This window comes from Nomascus leucogenys, chromosome 21, assembly GCF_006542625.1.
Source record: "Nomascus leucogenys isolate Asia chromosome 21, Asia_NLE_v1, whole genome shotgun sequence".
NCBI classification, from domain to species: domain Eukaryota; kingdom Metazoa; phylum Chordata; class Mammalia; order Primates; family Hylobatidae; genus Nomascus; species Nomascus leucogenys.
Genome location: NC_044401.1, coordinates 43941789 through 43967859, shown reverse-complemented (window position 1 = coordinate 43967859; position 26071 = coordinate 43941789). Strand labels below are relative to the sequence as shown.

The 26071-nt window shown below is 47.8% G+C and overlaps 1 protein-coding gene across 3 annotated transcripts in view; it reads left to right on the top strand.

The window, feature by feature from the left end:
• The window catches only part of ADCY5 (adenylate cyclase 5), a 167738-nt gene that overhangs the window by 83465 nt on the left and 58202 nt on the right, over positions 1–26071 (top strand). For all 3 annotated transcript variants that reach the window (XM_030801778.1, XM_030801777.1, XM_003275539.4), the window contains exons 2-3: positions 13277–13426; positions 17946–18067. In XM_030801778.1, coding sequence (XP_030657638.1) covers positions 13277–13426; positions 17946–18067 — 272 coding nt within the window. The remainder of the gene's footprint in view (positions 1–13276; positions 13427–17945; positions 18068–26071) is intronic.

Genomic DNA, 26071 nt, shown 5'->3' with positions numbered 1-26071 from the left:
CAAGCTATGACCCACTCGCCCTCCCTTCACTGCCAAACGTCCAGAGTCACCTTCATTCACCACCCCCTCATGATCTCATGACTTAACCCCTTACAGCTCAACTCCTCCTCTACCCAGTCTGCTCATCCATCTCTTTTCAGCCTCTTCCACAACACCTGATTCTGTTGACTTTCCTACTCTTGCATTTAGCTTTTGTGACACTTTATTACTCATAACCCACTCACCCCAAAGCCAGCTCCTCCTGGACCTCCCTAAGTAGATTAGGAACCAAAGCTCTCTTCTTCCCATAGATACATCACCCAGGCTCAAATACTCCTTGCAGATGCCTTGCTTGGGGGCCACTCTGCTTTCCCTTCATAGAGCTCCAGCCTTTCCCAGGCCCCTGGTCCTTCTCATCTGTGCTATTTCCACAGCCCTTTTTTAGTCTCTCTACTTCTAGCATCTTCCTCTTCACTGCCTCCTTTCCAGCTGTCAATTTAATCTACCCAAAGTTCTGCTGTGATCACATTTCCCTTTTGAAAGCTGGCAGCATTAGAAGTTGTAATAACAGGGGAACATGCTAACGTTACAATATTAAGTGAAGGCCAGGCACGGTGGCTCACGCCTGTAATCCCAGCATTTTGGGAGGCCAAGGCAAGTGGATCACCTGAGGTCAGGAGTTCAAGACCAGCCTGGCCAACATGGTGAAACCCCATCTCTACTAAATATACAAACCTCGTCTCTACTAAAAATACAAAAATTAGCTGGGCATGGTGGTGGGCGCCTGTAATCCCAGCTACTCGGGAGGCTGACACAGGAGAATTACTTGAACCCAGGAGGCAGAGTTTGCAGTGAGCTGAGATCTTGCCACTGCATTCCAGCCTGGGCAACAGAGCAAGATTCTGTCTCAAAAAAAAAAAAGAAAAGAAAAACACAGGATACCAAATTATGTAAACAGTAAGATCACAGTTTTATGAAAGCAAAAACAAAAAGCCATAAATAGATTTTTTAAAAAAGGAAGTAAAAGGAATAAATAGAAACATTATTACTGGTTGTCTTTGGGTGATAATTGATTTCTTTTTCCTTTTCTATGATTTTGAAGTGTTCCATAACGAATATATATTTTATAATTTGGGCAATGAATATACTTTTTATTTTTGTAAATGCAGCCATCAAGAGTTTTTAATGCCTCCTAGATTATGTGCTGGCTCCTTACTCTGACATAGAAAAAATTCTTTCATGATCTGGCCATAAACCCACTTGTCTCATCTCTGGCCAGTCCTCTCCTTGCTTCTGGTCAGCAGTGACTACCTGGTGTTCCCAGTGTAGCCCTGGACTCTTCTTCCTCTGCCTCATCCATATTGATGCTGTTTGCATCACCTGTATGCCCCTCCACTGGGATGTCCGCTGGCCAGGTCCTCCCCATCTGCAGACACTTCTCCAGGAAGGGTCCTAGTCCCCACTGCCCAGACATGATTCCTTTTTCTATTTTGAATCTCTTTTCCCATTTAACTTATTCTCTCTGGTTTTACAGGCATTTTCATTCTCATTTTATCTCTTCTGTCAGAAGAGAAGATTCTTCAGCCAGCCATGCTCACAGCACAAACATGTATTTTTTTCTTTCTTTATATAAGTTTATCAGTATTTCTTTTTAGAGTAATATATACAATAGAAACATTGGAGAGTATTCATTGGTATAAAGAAAAAAAGTAAAAAAGCACTTATCATCCCACCACCGAGAGATATGCCATCACTGTTAACATTTTGAAATGTATACATGTGAAAAATTGGGATCATGTGGTATATGCAATTTCATATTCTTTTTTTCCCCCACTTGACATTGTATTTTTGAAAATTTCCCACAATGTTGAATGTTATTTAAATAAGACATTTTAAAGGCTTTGAGATATTCCAGGGTATTGAGCACCAAAGTTTTATTTTATTTCATCTTAATGCAGAGTCTTGTTCTGTCACCCAGGCTGGAGTTCAGTGGCGTAATCGTGGCTCACAGCAGCCTTGACTTCCTAGGTTCAAGTGATCTTCCTACCTCAGCCTCCCAAGTAGCTGGGACTACAGATGCATGCCACCATGCCCGGCTAATTTTTTATTTCTTTGTAGAGATGGGATCTCACTATGTTGCCCAAGTTGGTCTCAAATTCCTGGCCTCAAGTGATCCTTCTTCCTTGGCCTCCCAAAGTGATGGGATTACAGGCGTAAGCCACTGCGCCTGGTGAGAGCACCATAATTTATTTAACTGTTCTCTAGTTTTTCAACATTTAGCTGTTCCTAATTGTTAAATTTTATAATCATCCTCGGACATAAAGCCCTGTTCAAGCTACTGAGGTTTCTGTGGCATAGGTTCCTGGGAGGGGACTAACTTATTGGGTCAAAGGGTATGAATATTTGGAAAGCTCTTCATACATATTGCCAAGTTGGTTTCCAGAAAGGTTATGCCAATTTGCTTTGCCACTGATAATGTAGGAGGGCGCCTATTCCATTGCATTCTTGCCAACATTATTACTATGAAAAGAAAGCTTTGCTATTTTATAGGCAAAATACTGCTTTTATTGTTATTTCTTTGCTTACTAGTGAGGGTTCACATCTTTTGATATCACACATTTGTAAGTCATTTGTATTTTTACTTTGAATAGCTTATTCATCCACATTACCCTTTTTTTTTTTTGTTCTTCAATTCCTTTTTTTTTTTTTTTTCAAGAAGGAATCTTGCTCTGTTGCCCGGGCTGGAGTGCAATGGTGCGATCTCGGCTCACTGCAACATCCGCCTCCTGGGTTCAGGTGATCCTCCTGCCTCAGCCTCCCGAGTAGCTGGGATTACAGGTGCACACCACCACGCCCAGCTAATTTTTTGTGTTTTTAGTAGAGACAGGGTTTCCCCACGTTGGCCAGGCTGGTCTCGAACTCCTGATCTCATGATCCACACACCTCAGCCTCCCAAAGTGCTGGGATTATAGGCATGAGCCACAGTGCCCAGCCTTTTTTTGTTGTTAAATTCTAGCCATTTATTGTTAATTGGCAAAATGCTTTGTATATTAAGGGTATTTCCTCTGGCATATTCTTTGCGAACTGAATGTTTATGAAATTAACTTGAGGATAGAGGATAGAGGTTGTTTATGAAATTAACTTGAGGATAGAGGATAGAGGTTGTGGAGCCTGCAGAGTTTATGTCCTCCCAACCACTTCCATGCCTTGTCTGACTTGCCCACCAGATCTGGAGTCCTAGAGGGCAAGGTGGCCAGCAGCATGGTTTCCCAGTGCTGGGCACTCAATCAGTGTTTGTCTTGTTCATGTAAGTACGATTACATGAAAGCCATTATCTCTCCCTGGTTGCACAAAGCGTGGGGTCTTCCTAGGAATAAGTAATTAAAAATAACAAAAAATAAAATGTACAATGTGGCTACTTCTCTCTAAAGGCACAGCTGTGCAAGTTATAGAAGACATTCTCTCCCTTGTAATTGTTGCTATTTACTTTACAAATTTAAGGGCATTAAAACCACAATAAGATACCATCCTCACTCCTGCTAGGATGACTATCATGAAAAAGATAACAAAATAAGTGTTGGCAGGGCATGTGGAGACATTGGAACCCCCATGCAATGTTGGTGGGAATGTAAGGTGGTGCAGGTGATTGGAAAGCAGTTGGGCAGTTCCTCAATAACATAGGTTGCCGTGTGACCCAGCAATTCCGCTCCTAGATATATCCCCAAGAAAACAGAATATATCCATGTAAAAACTTGTACATGAATGTTCATTACAGCAACATTATTCATAATAGCCAAAAGCTGGACAGAATTCAAATGTCTATACCTGATGGTGGATAAACAATATATGGTAGATCTGTGCTGTGGAATATTATTTAGCTTTAAAAGGAACAAAATACTGATATAGGTAGAGAGCATCCTGAATCTAAAAATTTGAAATCCAAAATGCTCTAAAATCTGAAACATTTTGAGCTCTGACCTGATGCCACAGTGGAAAATTCCACACATAAGTACTTAACACAAACTTTGTTTCATGCACAAAATTATTTTAAAATATTGTATAAAATTACCTTTAGGCTACATGTAGAAGGTGTTTATGAAACATAAATGAATTTCATGTTTAGACTTGTGTCCCATCTCCAAGATATCTCATTATGTATATGCAAGTATTCCAGAATCTGAAAAAATCCAAAATATGAAACACTTCTGGTCCCTAGCATTTCAGATAAAGGATTCTTAGCCTGTGTGTGCTACCACATGGACGAACCTTGAAAATATGCTAAGCGAGAAAAGCCAGACACAGGAGGCCACCTATTGTTCACTTCCATTTATATGAAGTGTCCAGAATAGGCAAATCCACAGGGGTGGAAAGTAGGTTCGTGGTTGCCAGGAGCTGGGGGAGGGTGGGGTGGGGAATAGGCAGTGACTAATGGGCATGGGGTTTCTTTTGGGGATGTTGAAAATGTCCTGGGGTTGGTAGTGATGGTTGCACAGCCTTGTGAATACACTAAACACACTGAATTTTGCATTTTAAAACAGTGCATTTTATGGTATGTGAATTGTATCTCCATAAAAAATAATTAAGGGAAGCTACGCTAGAGTAAGACTTGGCTTTGTGAGACAGGTGGGACTTTCTCACCCATAGCCATGAGTTCCCTGGAGAGCGTGCCCCCGGAGGACATTCATCGAATCTGGCAGTGGCTGGGAGTAGGTCCTAATCAGCAGTACTTTATGTGACCAGGATCTATGAAGAAGGCCTGGGGCGCCTGGGACAAGGGTGAGAGAAAGTTGAGTGTCTCTTTATTAAATAGAATAAAACAAAACTAGATCTAAATTAGGTTGGGATAAATAACAGCTTAGTACAGTAGAGTAGGATGAGCTGTGAGCTCAGAAAGAGATGGCTGTGATCCCAGTTCTGCAGCTTCCTTGCTGTGTAATCCAAGGCAGGACCCCTGCCTCGGGCCTCAGTTTCCTCATTGGCAGAGGGGGATGATGCTGCCTAACTTGCTTATCTTACAGGGATTTGATGAGGGTGAAATGAACTACATGTGAGAAAGTGTTTTGCAGACTATATATTGCTGTACCCAGTCATTCCTAGATACTTGTCTTTCTTCACATTCTAGTCTATTTTGTTTTTCCTTAAAATGTATTAAGCAGATGCTAATTGTTGATTTGTCAATATTTCATGCTCTAATTTTAGTAACATTAAAGTTGTATTAAATAAACATTACACTTTAGAATCATATTATAGATTGGTTTTTTTCAGACACAGTGAGTAGCTGGGGTAGGCATGAGACAGGGAATGTGGTCTGTGATAAGACTTAGAGGGCATTAATGCCGGCACAGGAGTTTGGGCTTTATCTTACTGGTAATGGAGAGTCCTGGCGGGTTTTTGAGTAGGAAGATGTCATGAAGTTAAGGGTACCATTCGAGGATCTCTGGCATAGAGAATGGTGTTCACAGAGGCTGGAGGCCCCTCAGGAGGCATCCTAAGCTCTTGAGGGGGAGTTCCAGAGCAAGGGAGAGTGACAATCCCAGAGCAGCTAGATCCTAGCTGAAAAGGAGAGGAGAAGGGGGATGTTGTCTGGGCAGGACCCTAGTGAGCAGAGAGATGGGCTTGATGATGTTTGTCCAGAGCCAGTGGTATAGAAGTGGCCACCTCCTTGAAAGAGGACCTCGTCACAAAAGCCCCCAAGCAGAGATAATGCAGCTTTGATGACCAAAAACACATAACAGCAATCTTGATTCTTTGTGAAAGGAAAAATTGTAGAGGTGTCACTCAGTATTATTAGAAAAACAGTTAAAAATATGTAATAGTTAAAAAAAAAATTAAGCACCTAATTGAGCATGGTGCCGTGTACAAGGAACCATGCCGATATGCCTTCTAAGAGTATATAATTTAAGATTATTCTTCCTTGAATTATTTTATATTATATCTTAATGGGGTTCCACTGAGGTTCCCTGAGTTTCCCACCACCACTGTGTAAGACAAATGAAATCCAGTGTAGGAGGAAGTAAGTCTTGCCAGGATGTCAGCTTCTTTTATTTGGGACTCATTTCGTTGTTAGTTTTATGTGTTTGTAAACCGACAAAGGACTAGAACAGAAAGGAGTTGTGCCTGTCTTTAGAGCCGGGGCCAGGGGACACCTTGCAGGAGAGAGCCTCTCTTCCTTTTCTACTGCCCAGAGCAGGGGGAGCTGGTTCTCTGCCCCCAGCATCCCTGAGGTGGTCCAGCCTTTTGTGGTCTTTGGGTGGATTTGGAAAATCAGATCTCACCTCTTTGGCTTGCACTTCATCGGGGTGATTGCATACTCATGCACAGGGAAAACGCTGCAGTCTGTCTACTCTGTCCTCACAAGTGGAGGAAGATTTGGAAGAGGGAGTAGGGAAGAGTGGGCAGGCGCTTGGGGAGAGGGTTATCACGACCGGGGGAGGGCAGGTGTGGTTTGAAAAGAACCCCTGGTAGGGTTGCCCAGTAAAATATGGGTCACTCAATTATATTTGAATTTCAGATAAACAATGAATAATTTTTTTTTTTTTTTTTTTTTTTTTTTTTTAGTATAAGTAGGTCCCAAATATTGCCTGGAACCTACTTATACTAAAAGATGTACGTGTTGTTTGTCTGTAATTCAAATTTAACTGAACATCCTGCTCCCTCCCCCATCACTAAATCTGGCTCCCCAGGAAGTTCTGATTCCCACCACAGCCACCACCATTCACCTGTGAACCGTACTGCAAGGGGCAAGCTGACTTATCGGGAACAGGAACCGCATAAAAGCAAATTCAGCAGGGGTCTTCCTCAACCCTAGTCTCCAACTCATTTCCTTCTACTCCAAAACCATGCATTTCTCATTCCCCTTTGCCTTGCACCTTTCCCAGGATTATCCAGTAGCAAGCCTATTGCAGTGGGCCCATGGAGCCCCCTGAAAACTCAGAGAGGAGAGGCAGAAACAATCACAGTGCCTGAGGCCAGTGGCTGGGGTTTCTTCCCAAGGAGACACTGCACAAACCAAGCACTGTAAACTTCCCACTCTTGGCTCAAATCAAACCTGCAGCCTGTGGGCAGCCAGAGATTGGGTTTCAGAAGTGCTGGCGTTTTAGAAGTATTAAATATTCATAGGCATCTCCCCTTGGTTTTGACTCTGAGAATAGAATTCCAAACATTCCCCCTCTAGTGGGGTCTCTCCTGGTGTGGTCCTGGGACCCCCCTGGACCTTGTCCACTAGGACCCCATCCATCTGCAGGGCTTGTTTTAAACTTTTTCTTGTTGTTGTTTTGGAGTCAGAGTCTCGCTTTGTTGTCCAGGCTAGAGTGCAGTGGTATGGTCATAGCTCACTGCAACCTCTACCTCCTGGGCTCAAGGGATCCTCCTGCCTCAGCCTCCCAAGTAGCTGGGACTAGCTGGTGAATTTTTATGTGTTTTATTTTTATTTTTTGTAGAGATGGGATATCACTATGTTGTCTGGGCTGGTCTTGAATTCCGGACTCAAGTGATCTTCCCACCTCAGCCTCCCAAAGTGCTGGGATTCCAGGTGTGAGCCACCACATCCAGCCACTTGTTTCAAAGCAGATGCTGAGGCTACTCCAGGGCTGCAGTCTGCTGTATTGTTGGGTCTCCATTTCACTCCACTTGGTGTAATGTGGGTATATGTCACATGCTCCCCCATACCACTAACTCCCTTCACACACACACACACACACACACACACACACATACACACACACACACACGTTCCGTGTGGTTAGATGTGTCCCATGAGGCCAGCACAGGGAAAACCAATAAACCCTTAATTAGGCCCTGTTTACCTGCTGTTGTGAAGCCTCAGCAGTGACTGATATCTGTTATTATTTACTAATTAGGTCCTTTACACAAGGACAGGGTTTATACTTACTTTTACTTTGCCTGTCTTTAAGGGGGTGCAAGAAGGGGCTCGTTATTTGATCACTGTTTGAGTGGAGAAGAGAGCCTGGCAGCATTTGGACATACCTTCCTTGTCCCCAAGGTGTGGGATCATTTTTAAACTTTAGACTCCCTCCGTGTGTAAGCAGAATTCCATCAGATTTTACCGATACCTCCTCGCTATTCATAACTGGAGCATCTGCACAGGGACCTTAGCACCCTTTAAGACCTGGTGCCCAGATTCCTGCTTTTTTGGCAGATGGTGTGAGTGTGTGTGTGTGTGTGAGGCAGCTATTAATCTCTTCTTCACTTTCAGGTCCAACTTGCTGAAATCCCCCTTTCCAATAGCCTTGCTCAAGACCCCACCCTCAAACCACAGCACCCTCTTTCTGCCTGCCTGATTTTGTGTTTAGTGAAAGAGAGATGAACACCAAGGCACACTAAGCTTAGCAAAGCCATTTGGACGGGTATTGGGTTACCACACATCTTTTTACCTGGATTTGCACTGTCTGTTGCCATTGGCCTTCTGGCTATAGGAGGAGTCAGATTACAGCAGGAGAGACCTGGAGGATTAGTACAGAGATGCTGCAGCAGACACTTGATAATTACTTTGGGGGTCATGTCTCAAAATAGACTCTGGCCTCTCTTTCTGGCCTCAGAAAGAGGGAAGGCCACTCTTTCTCTGTCCAGCCATCTGCTTACATTTTCTCTCTTAGTCTCCTGGATATGACCCCTGCCCTTTTTTTTTTTTTTTAATTAAGGTATAATTTACATACAGTAAATTCACTTTTTTAGTGCATTGTTCTGTAGGTGTAACAAATGCATACAGATGTGTAATTGCTAACACAGTCAAGATACAGGACAGTCCCATCACCCCAAAAGATTTCCCTGTGCTGCCCCTTTGTTGTCAGTCCTACCCACTGCTCCCTGGCAACCACTGATCTATGTGCAGTGCCCACAGTTTTGCCCACATCTAAATGGAATCATGGTTTGTAGGCTTTTGAGTCTGGCTTCCTTCATTTTAGCATAATAGATTTGAGATGCATCCATGTTGTACGTATCAGTGATTTGTTTCTTTTTATAGCTGAGTATTTATGCAGAGATTTTTGTGTGAACATAACTTTTCATTTCATTTGAAAAAAAATACCTAAGAGTGAGGTTGCTGGGTCATAGGGCAAGTGCATATTTAACTTGATGAGAAATTGCTGAACTGTTTTCCAAAGTGGCTGGACCATTTCTCATTTTGACCAGGAAAGTATGAGCTCAGTTGTTGTGCATTCTCACCAGTACTTGTGATTTCATTCTTTCTTCTTTTCTTTCCATTTTTAATCTAATTTAACTTCAGCCTTCTAATAGTGTGTAGTAGTATCTCATTGTTTTAAACATTTGTATGATATCTTCTGCAGTTAGGCCTCTGAACCATTTTGAGTTAATTTTGTATGTTTTGTGAGGTTTGTTTTTATCATATGAATATTTAATTGTTCTAGCACCATTTTTTTTTACTTACTGACATACAAGTGAAGATCTAGCACAATTTTTTAAAAGACTCCTTTCATGTAGTTGCCTTTATACATTTGTCAAAACTAAAGGTGTGAAATATGATTTGCAAATATTTTCCCCATTCCGTGGGTTGTATTTTCACATTCTTGATGGTGCCCTTTGAAGCACAAAAAGTTTTAAAATTTTGATGAAGTTCAGTTTATTTTTTTCTTTTATTATTTGTATGTTTGGTGTGATATATAAGAAATCATGGCCTAATCCAGGGTTATAAAGATTTATCCCTATGTTTTCTTCTAAGGGTTTTATATCTATAGTTCTCATATTTGGGTCTCTGATTCATTCGAGTGAATTTTTGTGTATAGTAAGAGGTAAGGAGTCCAGCTTCATTCTTTTGCATGTAGATATCCAGTTTTCCCAGATTACTTGTTGAAAAGACTGCTCTTCTCCTACTGAATTGTCTTGGTACCCTTGTCAAAAATATAAAGGCTTATTTCTAGACTCTTAAATTCTATTCCATATATCTATATTTCTACCCTTATGCTAGTACTACATTGCCTTAATTACTGTAGCTTTATAGTAAGTCTTGAAATTGAGTAGTATGAGTCTGCTAACTTGATTGGCAATCTTTTTCAAAACTATTTTGGCTATTTTTATTGCTTTGATTGTGATTGTGTTGCATCTGTGTATCAATTTGGGGAAAATTGACATCAGAACATGGTGTTTTTCTGTACATGGTATCTCTCTCCATTTATTAAAGTCTTTTAAAATTTCTTTCATCAGTGTTTCATAGCTTTCAGTGAACAGATCTTAAAGACCAATTTTAGATTTTTTGTTAGTTTTTTTTTTTTTAGATTTCTACTTAAGTATTTCATGGTTTCTGTTGCTATTTAAATGGTGCACTCAGCCCTCCGTATTCACAGGGCATTGGTTCCGGGACCCCCCTGGGGATATCAGAATCCTCAGATGCTTATATAAGTCCCTTATATAAAATGTCATAGTACAGTTGGCCCTCTGTATTTGTGGGTTCTGCATCCACAGATTCAACCAGCCATGGGTGGAAACTATGTACAGTTGCCAAATTGGAGGGTTTTGATCCAAGGTTGGTTGAACCTACAGATACAAAACCTGTAGATACAGAGAGCCAACTATACCTTTAAAAATTTTACTTCCAATTGGTATTTACTCAGGTATAAAAGTAGGTTGCTTTTTGTATATTGATCTTGTATCCTATGACTCTTCTCAACTTACATGTTAATTCTGGTAGTTTTTTAAATTTTTTGAGGTTCTTCTATATAGACAATCATGTCATCTGCAAATAGAGACAGTTTTATTTCTTCCTTTCTAATCTGTGTGTCTTTTGTTTCTTTCTCTTGTCTGATTGCATAGGCTAGGACCTCCAGTGTGGTGTTGAATAGGAGTGACAAGAGGGAACAACCTGGCATTGTTGCTGGTCTTGGGGAAAGCATTCAGTCTTTTACCATTAAGTTTGATATAATCTAGCTGTAGATTTCTGTATATGCTATTGAACAGATTAAGGGACTTCCTTTCTATTCCTAAGTTGGGAAGTTTAAAAATTATTAATGTATGTTGCATTTTGCCAAATGATGTTTTAGAAACTGTTGAAATGATCATATGGTTTTTTAATTTTAGTCTATTAATATGGAAAATTACATTGTTTGCTTTTTGAAGTTGAATCAGCCTTCATTCCTGGGATTAAGCCCATTTGGTCATGTTGTATAGTATTTTCATGATGCACTAGCCTGTCTGGGGCTAGCTCCTCATCTTCTTCTTCCCAGTTTCTCCTGTCTCACTCCTGTTTTTATCACCGAGAACTTCCTCTCTTTTCACACAGATATCCTTCTAATCCTTCAGAATTCCCTGTGGCCTACCCCTCAGCCTCCACTTCCTCATCTCTTCCTCCTTATCGTCTCCCAGTGGTTCCCAGTGACTTCCCAGAGGCCTGTTTTTGGGGTCTGACTTCATAATCACAGCATTGGTTACTACTTCAGGCCATGGTCTATTTCTTCCTGGACTTTCTTCTCCCTGGTCTTAGGGGCTCTTCCTTCTGAGTCAGCTCTGCCCTGAATGGCTCCCAGCCACACGCAGGTCTTTGTTCCCTCATGCTTTGGGCTTCTGTGGCAGCATCTGGACCCGTCTCCCATTCCTGCACTCTTGCCTCTGATGAATCTTCCAGAAGCTGTGGGCTCATCCAGCCATTCTTTGGTTCAGCAGTCCTTTTGGGGGACACAAACATTCCATCTATAACACTCTTCAAGTAGATTGTAAGTTTCTGAAGAGCAGGGGTCTTCTTTCCTTATGATAAATAGGTTGGCTTTTCCTATGCCATGTGTTTACATAAAATGATGCAATGGGATTCTAGTGTAGACAGGGTTGGGGTGGAAGGATATGGGAGTTGTGAGTCAGCAACAGTAGTTGGCTGAGGCAGTGGAGCTGGAAATCTGAACTTGCCCCTTCCTGGAAGGTACATCCAGGAGACACATGGGGAGCTCAGGGCATTCTTCAACCAGCAGGGAGTAAGAGCCTGAAATGGGAAAGAGAAAGTCTTTTCATGGACTGGGGCACACACACCATGGGATGTCTCCAGGGAAAGATGGTACCACATTCAGCAAACAGCAAGGGCAGGACCATCTCAAAGCTGTGGTGGGCAAAGCCTTCTGGTAGAAAGCAGACCTGAGTCGAGAGCCAGGAGGCCCCTAGAGAAGAGCGTAGGAGTCATCTGCCGGGGCCACTGCCAGGCAGCCGATGTCCCACAGCAAGACTCTTTGGGATCCAAATGGCCAAGAGCCTTCCTTACCCCAGGACTTGGGACTAACACAGGCCTCCTGAGGGCTGAAGGAGCCACAGCAGAAGGTGCAGCGGCTGACCCGGGCTCCTCTTCTGGAGCTGGGACTAAGGAAGCTTTTGGTGGGAGTAACTGAGGTGCAGTTCAAAGCCCCCACAGCCTAGGAGCTGGAGCATCATTGTGTGGCTCTGTTCCATGTGGCCCCAAGTCAAGGACAACAGGACCCATGTACTCAGATATCCAGGAGCTCTACCTGCCAAGAGAAATTTTGCCTACACATCACTCGCTGGGAGCTGAATGTACCTTATAACCTTGCTTTCCATGTCGTGTTGTATTGTGTTTCGTTTTCCCTTAGCTTTTCAGTAAGTATTCCCTTCAAAAGAATTCCAGCTTTGACTCTGCTGACTTGGAGGGTCGGTGGTATTTTTCCACACACACACATCTCAGTTGTTGGGGAGCCGGGGAGATGGTAGGCACTGGCCGGCTGGTGCGGTGGTTGTCAGAGAGCTGGCAACAGAAAGACCAGAAGCCTAGGGAGGAAGGAGTGGAGACCCACTGTGGCCACACACCCCGACTGGCCAACCTTGCCCTTTTGTTTCCTAGTGTGTTTAGCACAGTGCGGGGGACCTGAGGGGATTCGAGAAGCCTTGATTCATCGGAGCTGATCTCTGGGGGAGGGTGGCCCCTTGTCCTGTGCTGGACTCTATCACACTTTTAAAAGTGAAATCCCAGCACCCTTGTGGCACCTTCCTTGCGGTGGCCCTCCTGCCCCCAGCACACACACAGCTCTGTCACAGTACATGTAGCCTTTTCATTTCTGGTACTATAAGCATGTTTAGTATGATTATTAGGTGATTCAGTGACTTTAGAGGACATACCGCATGACAGGCCAGCCAAACTTCTGGCTTTGAGGACATCAGAGAGCCCGATCCATTATGCTCGGCTGCTCACAGTGGTTGGCCGCGTGTGGGGTGCCCTCAGCATTTGTTTGCTAGCGCCAGGTGTGAGTTTGCTGAGACAGGGGCTGAGGGCTCCACACTTTGGGGCCAGGAAGGTCAGGATCTGAGCTCGGTGTGCTCCTCTCTCCCTCTGCAGCTTGTCTCCAATGTTCTCATTTTCTCCTGCACCAACATCGTGGGTGTCTGCACCCACTATCCGGCTGAGGTCTCCCAGAGACAGGCTTTCCAGGAGACCCGAGAGTGCATCCAGGCGCGGCTCCACTCTCAGCGGGAGAACCAGCAGCAGGTGAGTGAGGCCCCTGCCCTTGCACAGTGGGAAGGAGTCGAGACCTGAGATGTACCTCAGCTGAGCGCCTGGCCTGGGGCGGGCAGTGCTCATTATGGCTGCCAGCCCCACTCCCCAGGAGGGGCCCAACCCATGGGGAATGTTTCCCCTGGAGAGAGTCCAGCATTCCAGGCCCTGTGGGAAGGGAGCTCTACCCTGCCCGTGCCCAAGGCCAGGTGCCCATAGCCATGTGGCGTCCCTGTGGTTTGCAAACAAGCCCAGCAGCAAGAGGGTCCCTCTCTTCCTCCCCACACTGCTCCCACTCTCTCCCCACACTGCTCCCCACTCGCTCCCCACACTGCACCCCCCTTGAGTTGGAGTAAGGAGAGAAGCCAGCATTCCGAACTGGGATTAAGGTGCTCCGCAGGGGAGGGATGAGGGAGAAGAAGAGGAGACAGGAGCTGTCATCCCCTGAAACACCCCACACCTGGTTATTCCTCTCTGAGTTCTGGGGTTTGGTGGTTCAGAGAAGGAAGAAAGTCCCATCTCTTCCTAGACTTGCCTGGGTCAGGGAAGGCAGCCCATTCCCAGGGCCACAGATTCCTGGTGCAAAGAGGGACCTGCCCTGTGTACACCACTCTTGGGTGGGGTGGGAGCAGGGCTGAGGGCCACATCAGGTGTCCAGCCCTTCCCTCTTTGGGGTGGAGTCCTGTTTGGATTCCAGGTCTGGATCCCCACTGTCTCCTCTCCTCTTTGTGAATCAGGTAGGGGTCTGGTGACGCGGAGTCATGGCTCCCACACGGGAGGCCTGGGGGGCTGTGTGGCCTAGAGGAGAGAGTGGGCGGGTCTGCAGGGCGATGGGGCTCCCACTGGCTCTTATGAGATAAGGTTGGTCCAAACTGGAGGCCTTCCCTCCCTCCCCTCTTAGATTACCATCTCCCCAGACCCTCAGCAAGCATCAGTGGAGCTCACCTGAGTGCCACATGCTGCATCAGCCCCCATGGCTGATACGAACATGGAAGGTCTGTCTTTGAGTGTGGGGGATATGGAGAAATGGCCAAGATGGCAGTGGTCACTCATGGCTCCAGGCTGGCATGGAGCACATACTGTGGCCACCCTGAGTGCAGAATGTTTTACCAGAATCCTTGATGCCATCTGGTTGCATTCTAAGTGAGCCACAGTGACATGGCTGGTGACATCCAGACAGCCAAACGAGGGGGCAAAGCTCTGGTACCTCTCCAGGCCCCCCATTCCTCATCTGTCCCCACTTCCCTTCCAGCGCTGCCTCGGTGGTCGCCATGTCTTGTCAGGTCTCCACTTACGCTGACCAGTCCCTGGCCTGGCTCTCCCCATTCACTCTGGCCCTGTCTGAGCTTCTGGTCCAGCATCTTGAAGGAAGCCCTTGCTGGCAGTGTCCCTGGGGTCCTCCCACTGCCCTTTATTAACACACGTACCTCACCTCTGGCACACTGCACCACACTCACCCCCAGGCCTCAGCATTCCTGAAAAGCCCCTCATCATCCCCATTCCAGGCCTCAGCATCTCTCACCTGAGATCAGGATACCTCCTTCTTCCATTTTTGGGGCTGCGCCTCTTACTTCTCCAGGGGAATTACCATTTTACAGCTTGCCACAGTTTCCTTGCTCTGGCCCAGGCCAGTCTGGACATTCCACCAAATCCACAGGGATTTAGGGGAGAAAATATTTTTGCCATTCCATATTCGGAGCCAATGTGCTGAGGAGGGGAAGCTTTCTGCAGACAGGTGCTTCTTAGCTGGGCATAGCCAGCAAGGCGTGCAGAAAGAGCTGCTGGGGCTCCCTGGGGGAAGCTTCTAGTTGCCCTGTGATGAGTGGGCTCAGAATTGTTCCCCAGCGGCCCCCTGCCCACCTCTCCTGGCCCTCAGCCTCAGAGGTGGTTGTAAATGTAGGAGGGCCTCTCATGAAGCCAAACGGTTTGTAGCAGTCTCTCCCAGTCATCCCACATTGTCTTTTAATTCCTATTTCTGTCACCAGTAACTATTTACTGAGAGTTGGCCTTTGGTGGTCGTGTTTCCTGCTGCTTGGAGAGACCAGACAGACCCACAGAGAACACTGCCCTTCACTAATGTGTCAGCTTCTCCAGCATAAGGCTCTGGGCTGTGGCACTGGACAAGACGCAGCTCCGGTCCCCAAGGTGGCCTCTCCTCAAACACAGTTAACAGGCCACTGATGTGGGGTTCCAGCGAGTGGGGAGGGGATGCCAGCAGCCAGAATTGGACCTCCTCCTGGGAAAAGGGAGACCCTGAAGGAGGGTGAGGAGCAGCGGAGAAGGAGGGTGAGGCCAGCTGAGGAGCTTGTGGGCAACAGCAAGAAAGACCCCAGGAAGTGTGGGGGCCTCTGTGTTCTGCTCTATCTGGAGTGGAGTGTGGATTTCATTTCAGTGCTGCTGGGACAGCAGGTGGAAGGTCAGGGAGGAGTCAGGTCATGGAAACCTCCAGGCCAGGCTGTGGGCGTGGGCTGATCTCCGCAGCGTCAGAAGGCTTAGAAGGCGACATGGTCTGGCGTATTTTAGGAAAAGCAGTTGCTTGCTTGCAGTGGGGAGGATGGACCAGAGGCAGCAAGCTTGGAGATAAGGAAAGTGATCTGGAGGCTTCCCCGGTCATCCAATCTGGCCCTGAAGGTGGCCTGGGCGGCGACAGGCTGAGGTTGGGGTGGAGAGGGTGCTTCAGCAAGGAGAGGAGCAGCAGCCAGTCTGGGGGTGGTAGGAGCGGGCCAGGCAAGCATGAGGCATAGCAAGGGGGTAGGGAGACATGGGCTTTGATTTGCAGTGGAAAATAAGGAAGAATGAGTTCAGTGGGTCTGGAAGAACCCATATGTGATGTGGCTGGTGAAACTAGAAAACCTGTGGAGGTGTTGAGCACAGGTAGTGTTTCAGAGAGATTGGGGCTGTGCAGGCGTCAGGGAGGGCAGAGGGAGGCTGTCTGTCCAGGGTGTTGAAACCAGAATCCAAGAGCCAGGTGAGAACTGCATATGGGCAGTGGAGGAAGGCACAGAACAGAAAGGACAAATGTGAGAGCTGTTTCCAGATGAGCAGGACTTCATCAGTGCTGGACAGGGCCTGGGCTGAGGGGAAAGGAATGAGTGTCAGAGGGAAAGATCTGAAAAGCAAAAGCCACTTATGTGGGCAGGGTCTTGACACTGGTGCAGCAGAATGGGGCTGTCCCAGGCAAAGGCAGGGAAATTGAAAGAAAAGTGATTGGGGAATGACAATGTGGGAAAGCGAGTGTGGTTTGGGTGTGATGTCAGGGTGGTGGTGGCAAGACATCCAGGTGGGCAGCTGGAGGCTAGCAAGCCATGGACGGGAGGTAGGGATGTGGGAAGTGGCTGATATAGCCACCTCTGTAGTGGGAACCTTGGCCATGGACTTACTCCCAGAGTGCAGGTGTGAATGGGGCGAGGACAGAGGTGGGACATGACATGTTTGGGGCCAGGTGGAGGGAGAGGAAGCAGATATGACATAGAAGCAGAAGAATCTCAGGGCCATATGGGAGGGTGACTAGCATCTGGTGCGGAGTGAAGGGCAAGAGAATGAGGGCTGGAGGCAGCCAAAATGAAAGGCTGGGGATGAGCGAATGATGTGCACCAGCCTGACGGGGAGCCTGGCAGGGAGGCAGCTGGGCATCTTGGAGCAGGGCAGGCCCGGGAGAGGAGCTCAGAAAGAGAGCATAGTCCAGACTCCATAACAGGCTGACGTGAGCCTCCGTGATGTGGCCTGCCCCTCCGCTTGCTTCTCTCCCACCTCCCCTGCCTCTGGTTGTGACGTGGTTTCTCTGAGTCAGTTTGCTTTCCCACTCTCCTGGGCCACTGTACCCAGGTAGAACTGGAGCACCTCCTCCCCACCCCATCCTTCCAGTCTCCAGGAAGCCCTCTCTGACTGCTCCAGTGGAGATCAGGTGTCCCTGCTCAGTGCCCCCATAGTGGCGCCCCAGACCCCCATGACACCAGAAGCTTTCTGAAGGAGGAACCTTGCCTGTCTCACTCTTGGTGTTAACTCACTTGGTCCCCAGAATAGTGCCTGGCACATGGTAGGTGCTCAATAAATATTTGATAACTGATGGAGTGGATCTCATTTAATGCTCTCAACAACTCCATCCCCATTTTACAGATGAGCAACCTGAGGCTCAGAGAAGTTCAGTAATTTGCCCAAGGTCACACAGAGTCTCAGGTGACATCCAGGATTCTAACCCGAGATGCTCAGTACTCACATGTTCACCAGGAGCGCTTTTGCCCGAGAAACGTGGCGAGGGAGGCGGAGGGATTAGCTGGTGTCCCGGGGAGGGGAGATGGGGGACAGGTAGCCTGCACACACGTACACACACATGCACAGACACACACACAGACACACACGCGCGCGCACACACACACACACTGTTAGCCCAGGAGTCCTGGGAGAGCCTGAGAGGTTTTCCAGGGCCCTCAGGCAGGGGCACAGGTGTGGAGGAGCGAGCACTTGCCAGGCAGGTGGAAGGCGCGGTGATGAAAGCATGTGCTTCCCTCCGCAGGAACGGCTCCTGCTGTCTGTCCTTCCCCGTCATGTTGCCATGGAGATGAAAGCAGACATCAACGCCAAGCAGGAGGATATGATGTTCCATAAGATTTACATCCAGAAACATGACAACGTGAGGTATGGGTGAAGCTGCGGGAGGAGGAGGGAAGGGAGGGAGAGCTGGACCACCATGGAGACATCCCACTTCCCTCCTTTCAAGTGGGCACAGCCTGACAGGGTGGCTTGGTGACTTTGGAGAGTGTGTCATCTAGAGCATGCCAGCCCCACCCCTCCAGGTCTGTTAAGTGAGTAAATTATCATGGTGTCCCATGTAACTTTTGGGGGGAGTGGAGAGAGGGGGGGATAGTGAGGCTGCAGGGAGAGAATAAAAACAGGAGGAGGAGAAAGGAGGAAGCAACACCACCTGCTTTGGTTAAGAGTGCCTAGCCTACCAAGAGAGATGGAAAGCATAGACTGGGACCCGAATGTCACCACCATCATCTCATCTTCACCACCATCTGGCAGCTTCCATGCCTCCTAAGCCAGTGCGTGCCAGGCACTGGGCCAGGCTCTGCCCACCTTATCACCAGTCCTCCTGACAGCACTGCAAGCCAGCTACCTTTATCAGCACACCCAGTTGATAGATGGGTCATGTATGCTATTTACTTCATATATACTCTATTTGAAATTTTCTGTAATAAAAAGTTTAAAGAAAAAAAAACATCACCAAGAAACCACTGGACAAATCCAGAACGTGGGACAGTCTACATTGTGTACTCTTTAAAAAGCCAGTCATGGAGAAAGAAAAAAGGGTGGGGAACACATTCTAGATTAAAAGACTCAAGGGCTCAAGGTTCCCCAGCCAGCAGTGGTACAGCCAGGCTGCACCCAAGTGGCCGCTCCAGAGCCCACGCTCCTTTGACTGCGTGTTTGCCGCCTCCCTAGACAGAAGCTGCTGACAGCAGGGACGTGCAAACAGATGTAGATTAATAGAGTGCAAAATCTGCTTATGAGTTCCACGGGGACACGAAGCGATACAGTGGCCTTCATCCAGCATGGCTTCCTGGAGAGCCCGATAATCCTCCCATATGCCCAGAAAAGGAGCTGCTGTGTTTGCCTTCCGGAGAGTTCCTTCTCTCCAGGCAAGTTTCCCTAGGACTCACGAGTCCTCTAAGGTTGGTGTAAAGAGGACTCTTTGGAGGCTTGGCCTGAGTTTTCAAGAAAGTAATTAAGTGAAATAGTGCAAATTATCTCTCTCTCATACACACACACAGAGAGAGAGAAAGAGAGAGAGAGAGAGAAGGTGAGGCTGACAGCAGTAGGGATGAGGGAAGCACTGTTTTCTTCAGGCAGAGTGAGAACTGCCCAGTTCCCAAGTCTGCCCTGGGATCCGAGACTGTGGATTCTGACTGCATGTCTTCCGTCTGTCTCTCAAACCTGAGACCCTAAGCCTTTGGGAGAGACATGTATCTGCATAACACATTGGCCCCCAGTTTTGGGGGTCTCCCAACCCCCCATGCTTCTCTGTCAGGTAGGGACAGTGTAGGCAGCAGTCACCTTGGTCTTCCAGGAAGAAGGCTGCCCCTGGCTGAATCTCCACATCCAGGAGGGACCTGAGGGGGTTGCAGCTGAGCCCAGCTCAGGGAAGTGGAGTTGGTGGCTGGACTTCTGGGCCTGAGCCCTTCAGGCAGTGCAGATGTGCTGTTTCCCTGCTGCTTCTCCCACCCACCTTGGCCCTCCCATGGTGGAAAGATTGCTAGCAGTGAGAGCTCACACCTACGCAGAGCTTGCCTGAACCAGCCACCACCCTACGTGTGTTCATCTACTCACTTAATCCCCACAGCAAAGAAGAGGGCTGTACTGTGATTATCTCCATTTTACAGGAGAGAAAACTGAGGCACAGAGATGAAGTAACTTGTCCAAGATCCTGTCGTTGGTTAAGTGGGAGAAATACCCCGGAATGCTTTCTGATACTAGTTTTTACCCAGCCTGACTACTGGACAGATGTTTTTACATGCCTGGGAGAAAGGAGTGTGTCCGAGGAATCTGGGAAGGAGGTCTGGGGAGCCCTCAGGCTAACAGGAGACTCGGAGGAGAGGCAGGAGAGAGATTTGATTTCCTGCGTGTGTGTGTGTGTGTGTGTGTGTGTGTGTGTGTGTCTGTCTGTCTGTCTGTCTCTCTCTGTAACTGAGGAGCCACAAGGGGCCTTTTCTGTCTGATGGCAGTTCTAAAATCCAGGGGTCTCCCCCTTAGGACATGTGAGGAAACAGACTTTCCTATTAGAACAGATCCCACAGGCTCAAGTTCAAAGTGGGAAGGGGTAGCCCACCAAGTGGTCCCAACATATATGAGCGAAGCCACTGAGCTCCCCCTTCTGGAATTTTCTCTCCTGGTCCTGTCTTCACCACCTCACTGGCCCAGGCATTGTCCCCGGCACAGCGTGGACAAAGATGCTTTCCTTGATTGCTCTCAGCTCCGCAGAGCTTTGTGCAGGTTTCACTCATTCAGTGGAACACAAAGGAAATCCAGAAAATTTGCTGCTCAGAAGCAGTCTGGCACCTCCAGCACAGGTTCCCGGCCTGCCTCGGCCAACACAGCCTGCTCACTGGCCACCCCTGCACCTCGGCCCAGTTCCTTGCCCTCTCTCACCATCTCTTCTCCCACTCAGCAGCATCTTCCTATTCCTCGTTCCACGGTGCTGGCTCTTGGGCCCCCACCCCTCCAGCAAGGGTGTTTGGTCAGAGGGGCTGACTCAGGCCTCTTCTACGGTGACTGCCCTTGGGGTGACTCCTCCCTCTGTCTCTTTCCCATGGAGGCAGTGACTTTGGGTTGATAAAAGAACACTGCCCTAATCACAGAGTGGCCTGCATGTCAGACCCCTGCCACAGTGGGGGTATTTCTGTCTGGGATGTGCCAGGATCAATGACAGCAATCAGGAAAGAGATGAAAGGAGAGAAAAATCAAGATGCTATAATTTTCATGGGGACAGAGACGATTCTGACTGTGACATCGCCAGGGACAGAGGTGGCTGGTACACATCAGAGGCCAACTGCAAGCAATCATATGCAAATGTCCCTCTGGGGCCTCTTTCCCTGTTCCATCAGCAGCACTGGTTGTAGCCCTTGGTAGAAACACAGTGCTTGCTCTGGTCTCTGTTTTGGGGTTGAACTTTTGGCTTGGGTTGGTGGTTAAGTAGGGGATGGGGGGTGACATCATAGTTTAAAAACACCCCTTGGGGCTGGGCTCATGGAGAGCCGGCGGGGCACAGTGGTTAGGCCTAGGCTCTGGGGTTAAGCAGTTTTGCACATTGCCCCTACTCTGCTGTTTCCTGGCCATGTGACCAGGACAAGTTACAAGCATTGAGCCACTCTGAACCTCAGTTTCCTCATCTGCGTAATAGGATAGGAAGAGTACCTACTTAATAGGGTTGCAAAGAGTAAATGGAATAATGTGGGGAAAGTGCTTAGCACAGTATCTGGCACACAACAAGTGTTCAGTAATTGTGAGCTGCCATTATTATTGTTACTGTTATTTTTATGATTATGATCACACTCATATCAACAAAGAAAGGCCTGGGGATTCTCTAGTTGGAGAATGGAGGGTGATGAGTCACATTCATCAATTCTCTGCAAGTTGTAATATTTAGAGAGGGTGATGACATGCTGTTCTCTAGCCCCACTGAGAGCAAGGCCACAAGAAAAATAAATCAACTCCACAGCATGACAGGCTGGGCCTGGATCTAAGGAAGAGGAAGAGACTGATGGGGGTTTGGGGAGAAGAGTTTGTCCTGGGTAGGGAGGGGTGTCAGGCAGGGGCCACCACTGTCCATGGCCTCATTCTCCCCTGGCCCTGAGGAGAATAGTTGTGCAGCACACACCTCCCCGGGGTGCAGCCAGGGACTGGCCAAGGAGCCTGTAGGATGTTTTGGTGCTGAGCCACCACTGGCCGTGGGCAGAGGCAGGCCAGAGACCAGGGGACCCCTGGAGACCCTGGAGACACTTAGTTGTCTCCCCTGTCTGACATGTGGTGACAAATGGAAATGTTTCAGCCTTTCTGACAGGGCGGGTCAGCTGGAGCCGGGGCCCATGCTGGGATGTCCACCAGTGGCTTGCAAGCCCTCCTGCCTGTCCTCTCCCACCCCAGATACCTGCACTCGCTGCAGCTGATAGCGCCAGGGCTGGGGGAGCTGTGCCCTCCCCACACCTGGGAGGGACAAGGGCCTCTGGGACATGCCAGCAGAGGCTGTTCTGGAGGGAGGGACAGCTCCTGGAGTTCTGCCTGGGAAGGAGAGAGCTCAGTCAGCCTCAGCCTTCTCAGCCAGAGAAGGCGCCATACCACGTGGGTCACAGCAAAGGTAGATGCAAACAGACCTTGGCATCACCAGCTTACCCTTGCCCAGGAGTCAGTGGAAGGGACCAAGATGAGCACCTGTGTTAAGGAGACAGGTCCACACCCAGCTCTGCCGCCTGGTGGCTGTGGGAACTTGGGCAAGGCACCTAATCGGAGCCTCAGTTTCCTCACCTGTAACATGGGATGGGGATGGTCCTCACCTGTAACATGGGATGGCCATTCACTCATCCATTCAGCTAGTGTGTGACCTCTGCCTCATCAGTGGGGACCACCAGCCACACTGCAGGACACTCAGCTAGAGGCGGGCAGTGTGACACAGATTAAAGTACATGTCATCGCTGGCATCATGAAGCTCATCTTCTGTTAGAGAAGACACTAAACAATGAATAATTAGTCAACTGAGTTTATCACATTCTTGTGGGAGCTAGGGTTTAGTGACCAGAAGACAAGGACTTCACAGGCAACGTACTGCTCTATTGTTCTGTTATCATTGTGATAAAAGGCACAGAGGAGCAGCATCCATAAGAGGGGTCCCAGCTAGCTAGCCCAGGACTCCGCTGGGAGCTGAGGTGAGGTAGGGCATGGAAGGTCCCCAGCCCCGCGCAGCCCAGGAGGCTGCAGACTGATTGCCCTTAAGGCAGGGTGGACGACCAGATGAGAGTCAAGGTCAGGTAACTCAACACCCCAAAGGTTTCAGGGGCCAGAGAATGCCCCAGCCAGGACTGAGATGGCTCTGAAGGATTCTCTGCTTTCACAGGAGCTCCTTCTTACTGTGGATGACCCTGCACCTGACTGGTCTGTGCCTGAGCTGGAGCCCTGAGGTTTTAAAGGTCGTAAGGGGTGGGTGGATGAGAGATCATTCCAGACTCTTCTTTGTGTGAAGGGAGAGAAGGCTGTCTCCTCTAGTGGGTGCTGGTCCTTTGCCTAAGAAACATTCCCCGCAGGGCCCCAGCGTTCAGGATGGGGCACGGGTCGGGGGGTCTTGGTTCACCAACTTGGATCAGGCACCCAAGTCCTGTGGATCTGCAGCCAGGGTCCTGGCAGAGGGGCTACCAAGCCTGGTGTGGCAATGAGGTAGCCAGCCCCGCTCCCCACACATCAGGGGTGGGGCAGGGTCTTGGGGAGAGATTCCCTGTCTCCTCAGTCTTTCCCCAACACCTCCTGCTTTTAAGGTTATTATCTCCTCTCCTGTCTCCTTCAAGGACTTGGCTGCATTCCCCAGGTTGTTCTGGTGTCTGGCTCTGCTGCAGTGTGGTTCTGAATTATAATGACCACGCGACAATGTCCGAGATACTCAGATACCCATGGGCGAATTGTGCACCCTGTAGGCAGAGGGTGGAAAATGTTTACCTTCCACTCACACCCTCAGCCAACAGACCACATGAGGAGGGGCTGTGAACACCCTGCATTCCTGTCTCAAACCTGACATGAAGAAAAGTATTCTGGGCCCGGCACGATGGTTCATTCTTGTAATCCCAGGCCCAGAATACTGGGAAACTGAGGCAACAGGATTGCTGGAGCTCAGGAGCTTGCGGTTACAGCGAGCCAAGATCTTGCTGCTGCACTCCAGCCTGGGCAACAGAGCGAGACCCTGTCTCTATTTTTTTTTTTAAGTATTCTGAACTCTACTCCCATATCAGTTATAGATATAAATGTCTTTATGTTATTATTTTAGTCATTCCACAAACATTTACTGAGCTGCTACTATATACAGCCTGCCAGTATGAAAAAGACACTGTCTCTGCTCCTTAGGGAATATCCAGCCCTCACAGTGAGGGAGTTAAGTGCTGTGGGAACAGCAGCTTGACAACCCAGGGGGCCCTGTTGGAGTCATTAGGGTTGGGTCTTTTAAAAAAAAATTTAATGGATTATTTTCATTGTGATAAAAATACATAGCATAAAACTCACTATCTTAGCCATTTTTAAATGTACAGTTCAGTGGCATTAAGTACATTGAAATTGTTGTGCAACCACCATCACCACCATCCATCTCTGGAACTTTTTTTATTTTCCCAAGCTGAAACTGTATACCCATTAAGCGCTAACTCCCCATCCTCCCTCCCCCAAGCTCCTGGAAACCATCATTCTATTTTCTGTCTCTATGATTTTGACTGGGTAGCTCATGTATGTGGAAACATATAGTATTTGTGCTTTTTGTGACTGGCTTATTTCACTTAGCATGATGTCTTCAAGGTTCATCCATGATATAGCATGTGTTAGGATTTTCTTCCTTTTTAAGGGCTGAATAATACTCCACTGTAGGAATATACCACATTTTGTTGATCCATACAAAGTGTCCATTGATGGACACTGGGTTGCTTCTACCTTTTGGCTATTGTGAATAGTGCTTCTAGGAACATGGGTGTACAAATATTTTTTTCATATCTGTGCTTTCAATTTTTTTTTTTTTTTGAGATGGAGTCTCACTGTGTCACCCAGGCTGGAGTGCAGTGGCATGATCTTGGCTCACTGCAACCTCTGCCCCCCGGGTTCAAGCGATTCTCCTGCCTCAGCCTCCCAAGTAGCTGGGACCACAGGCTCGTGCTACCACATCCAGCTAATTTTTGTATTTTTAGTAGAGATGGGGTTTTTGCCATGTTGGCCAGGCTGGGTTCAAGCAATTCTCCTGCCTCAGCCTCCCTAGTAGCTGAGATTATGGGTACGCACCAGCGTGCCCGGCTAATTTTTGTATTTTTAGTAGAGACGGGGTTTCACCATTTTGGCCAGGCTGGTCTCGAACTCCTGACCTCAGGTGATCCGCCTGCCTCAGCCTCCCAAAGTGCTGGGATTACAGAAGTGAGCCACCATGCCTGGCCTGTGCTTTCAGTTTTGGTGGGTATATATCTAGAATGGTATTGCTGGATCATACGGCGATTCTATCTTTAGCTTTTGGAGGAACTGCCATCCTGTTTTCCAGAGGGGCTGCACCATTTGACCTTCCTCCCAGCAGTGCACAAGGGTTTGAATTCCTCCACATCCTTACCTGGGATTGTGTCCCAACAAAAGACCTCAGTTTGCCTTAATTGGTGGGGGCTGGAGTCAGCAGCCAGCAAAGACTTACTATTTTAGCTCTCTGGACTCAAAATGAGGGGCCCTGTGGGAGATAAGAAGGGAGGGAAGACAGAGCAAAGAGGCGCTGACCAGTTGAATTTGCCCGGCTATGTCTTTGAAACAGCTGGAATCAGCTGTTATTTATGATTACGATTCTAATAAAAATTTAGACATAAGAAGTATTATTCTGGGCTTGGGTGAGTCAAGGAAGACATCACGAAGATGGAAGGGTTAGAATCAGGCCCTAAAAGAAGAATGTGATTTGTTTTTTACCTTTTAAAAAATAAACATTTTTCTTTCTTATTTTACTTTTTTTTGAGACAGAGTCTCACTCTGTCACCCAGGCTGGAGTGCAATGGTGTGATCATGGCTCACTGCAGCCTAGACCTCCTGGGCTCAAACAGTTCTCCTACCTCAGCCCCCAGTAACTGGGACCCCAGGTGCCCGCTGCCACTCCTGGCTGATTTTTAAATTTTTTTTGCAGAGACAGGGTCTCACTATGTTGCTTAGACCGGTCTCCGACTCCTGGGCTTAAGTGTTCCTCCTGCCTCGGCCTCCCAAAGTGCTGGGAATATAGGCATGAGCCACCGTGCATGGCAAAAAATAAACATTTTTATTATGTGAAGAATATATGTTCTTTGTAGAAAAATTGAAAAAGAAGAGCAGTATGGAGAAGAAAAAGCACTCATAGACTCACTCCCTGAGGTCACTAATATTGCTAGGTCTTGCAGTTTCTTCTTC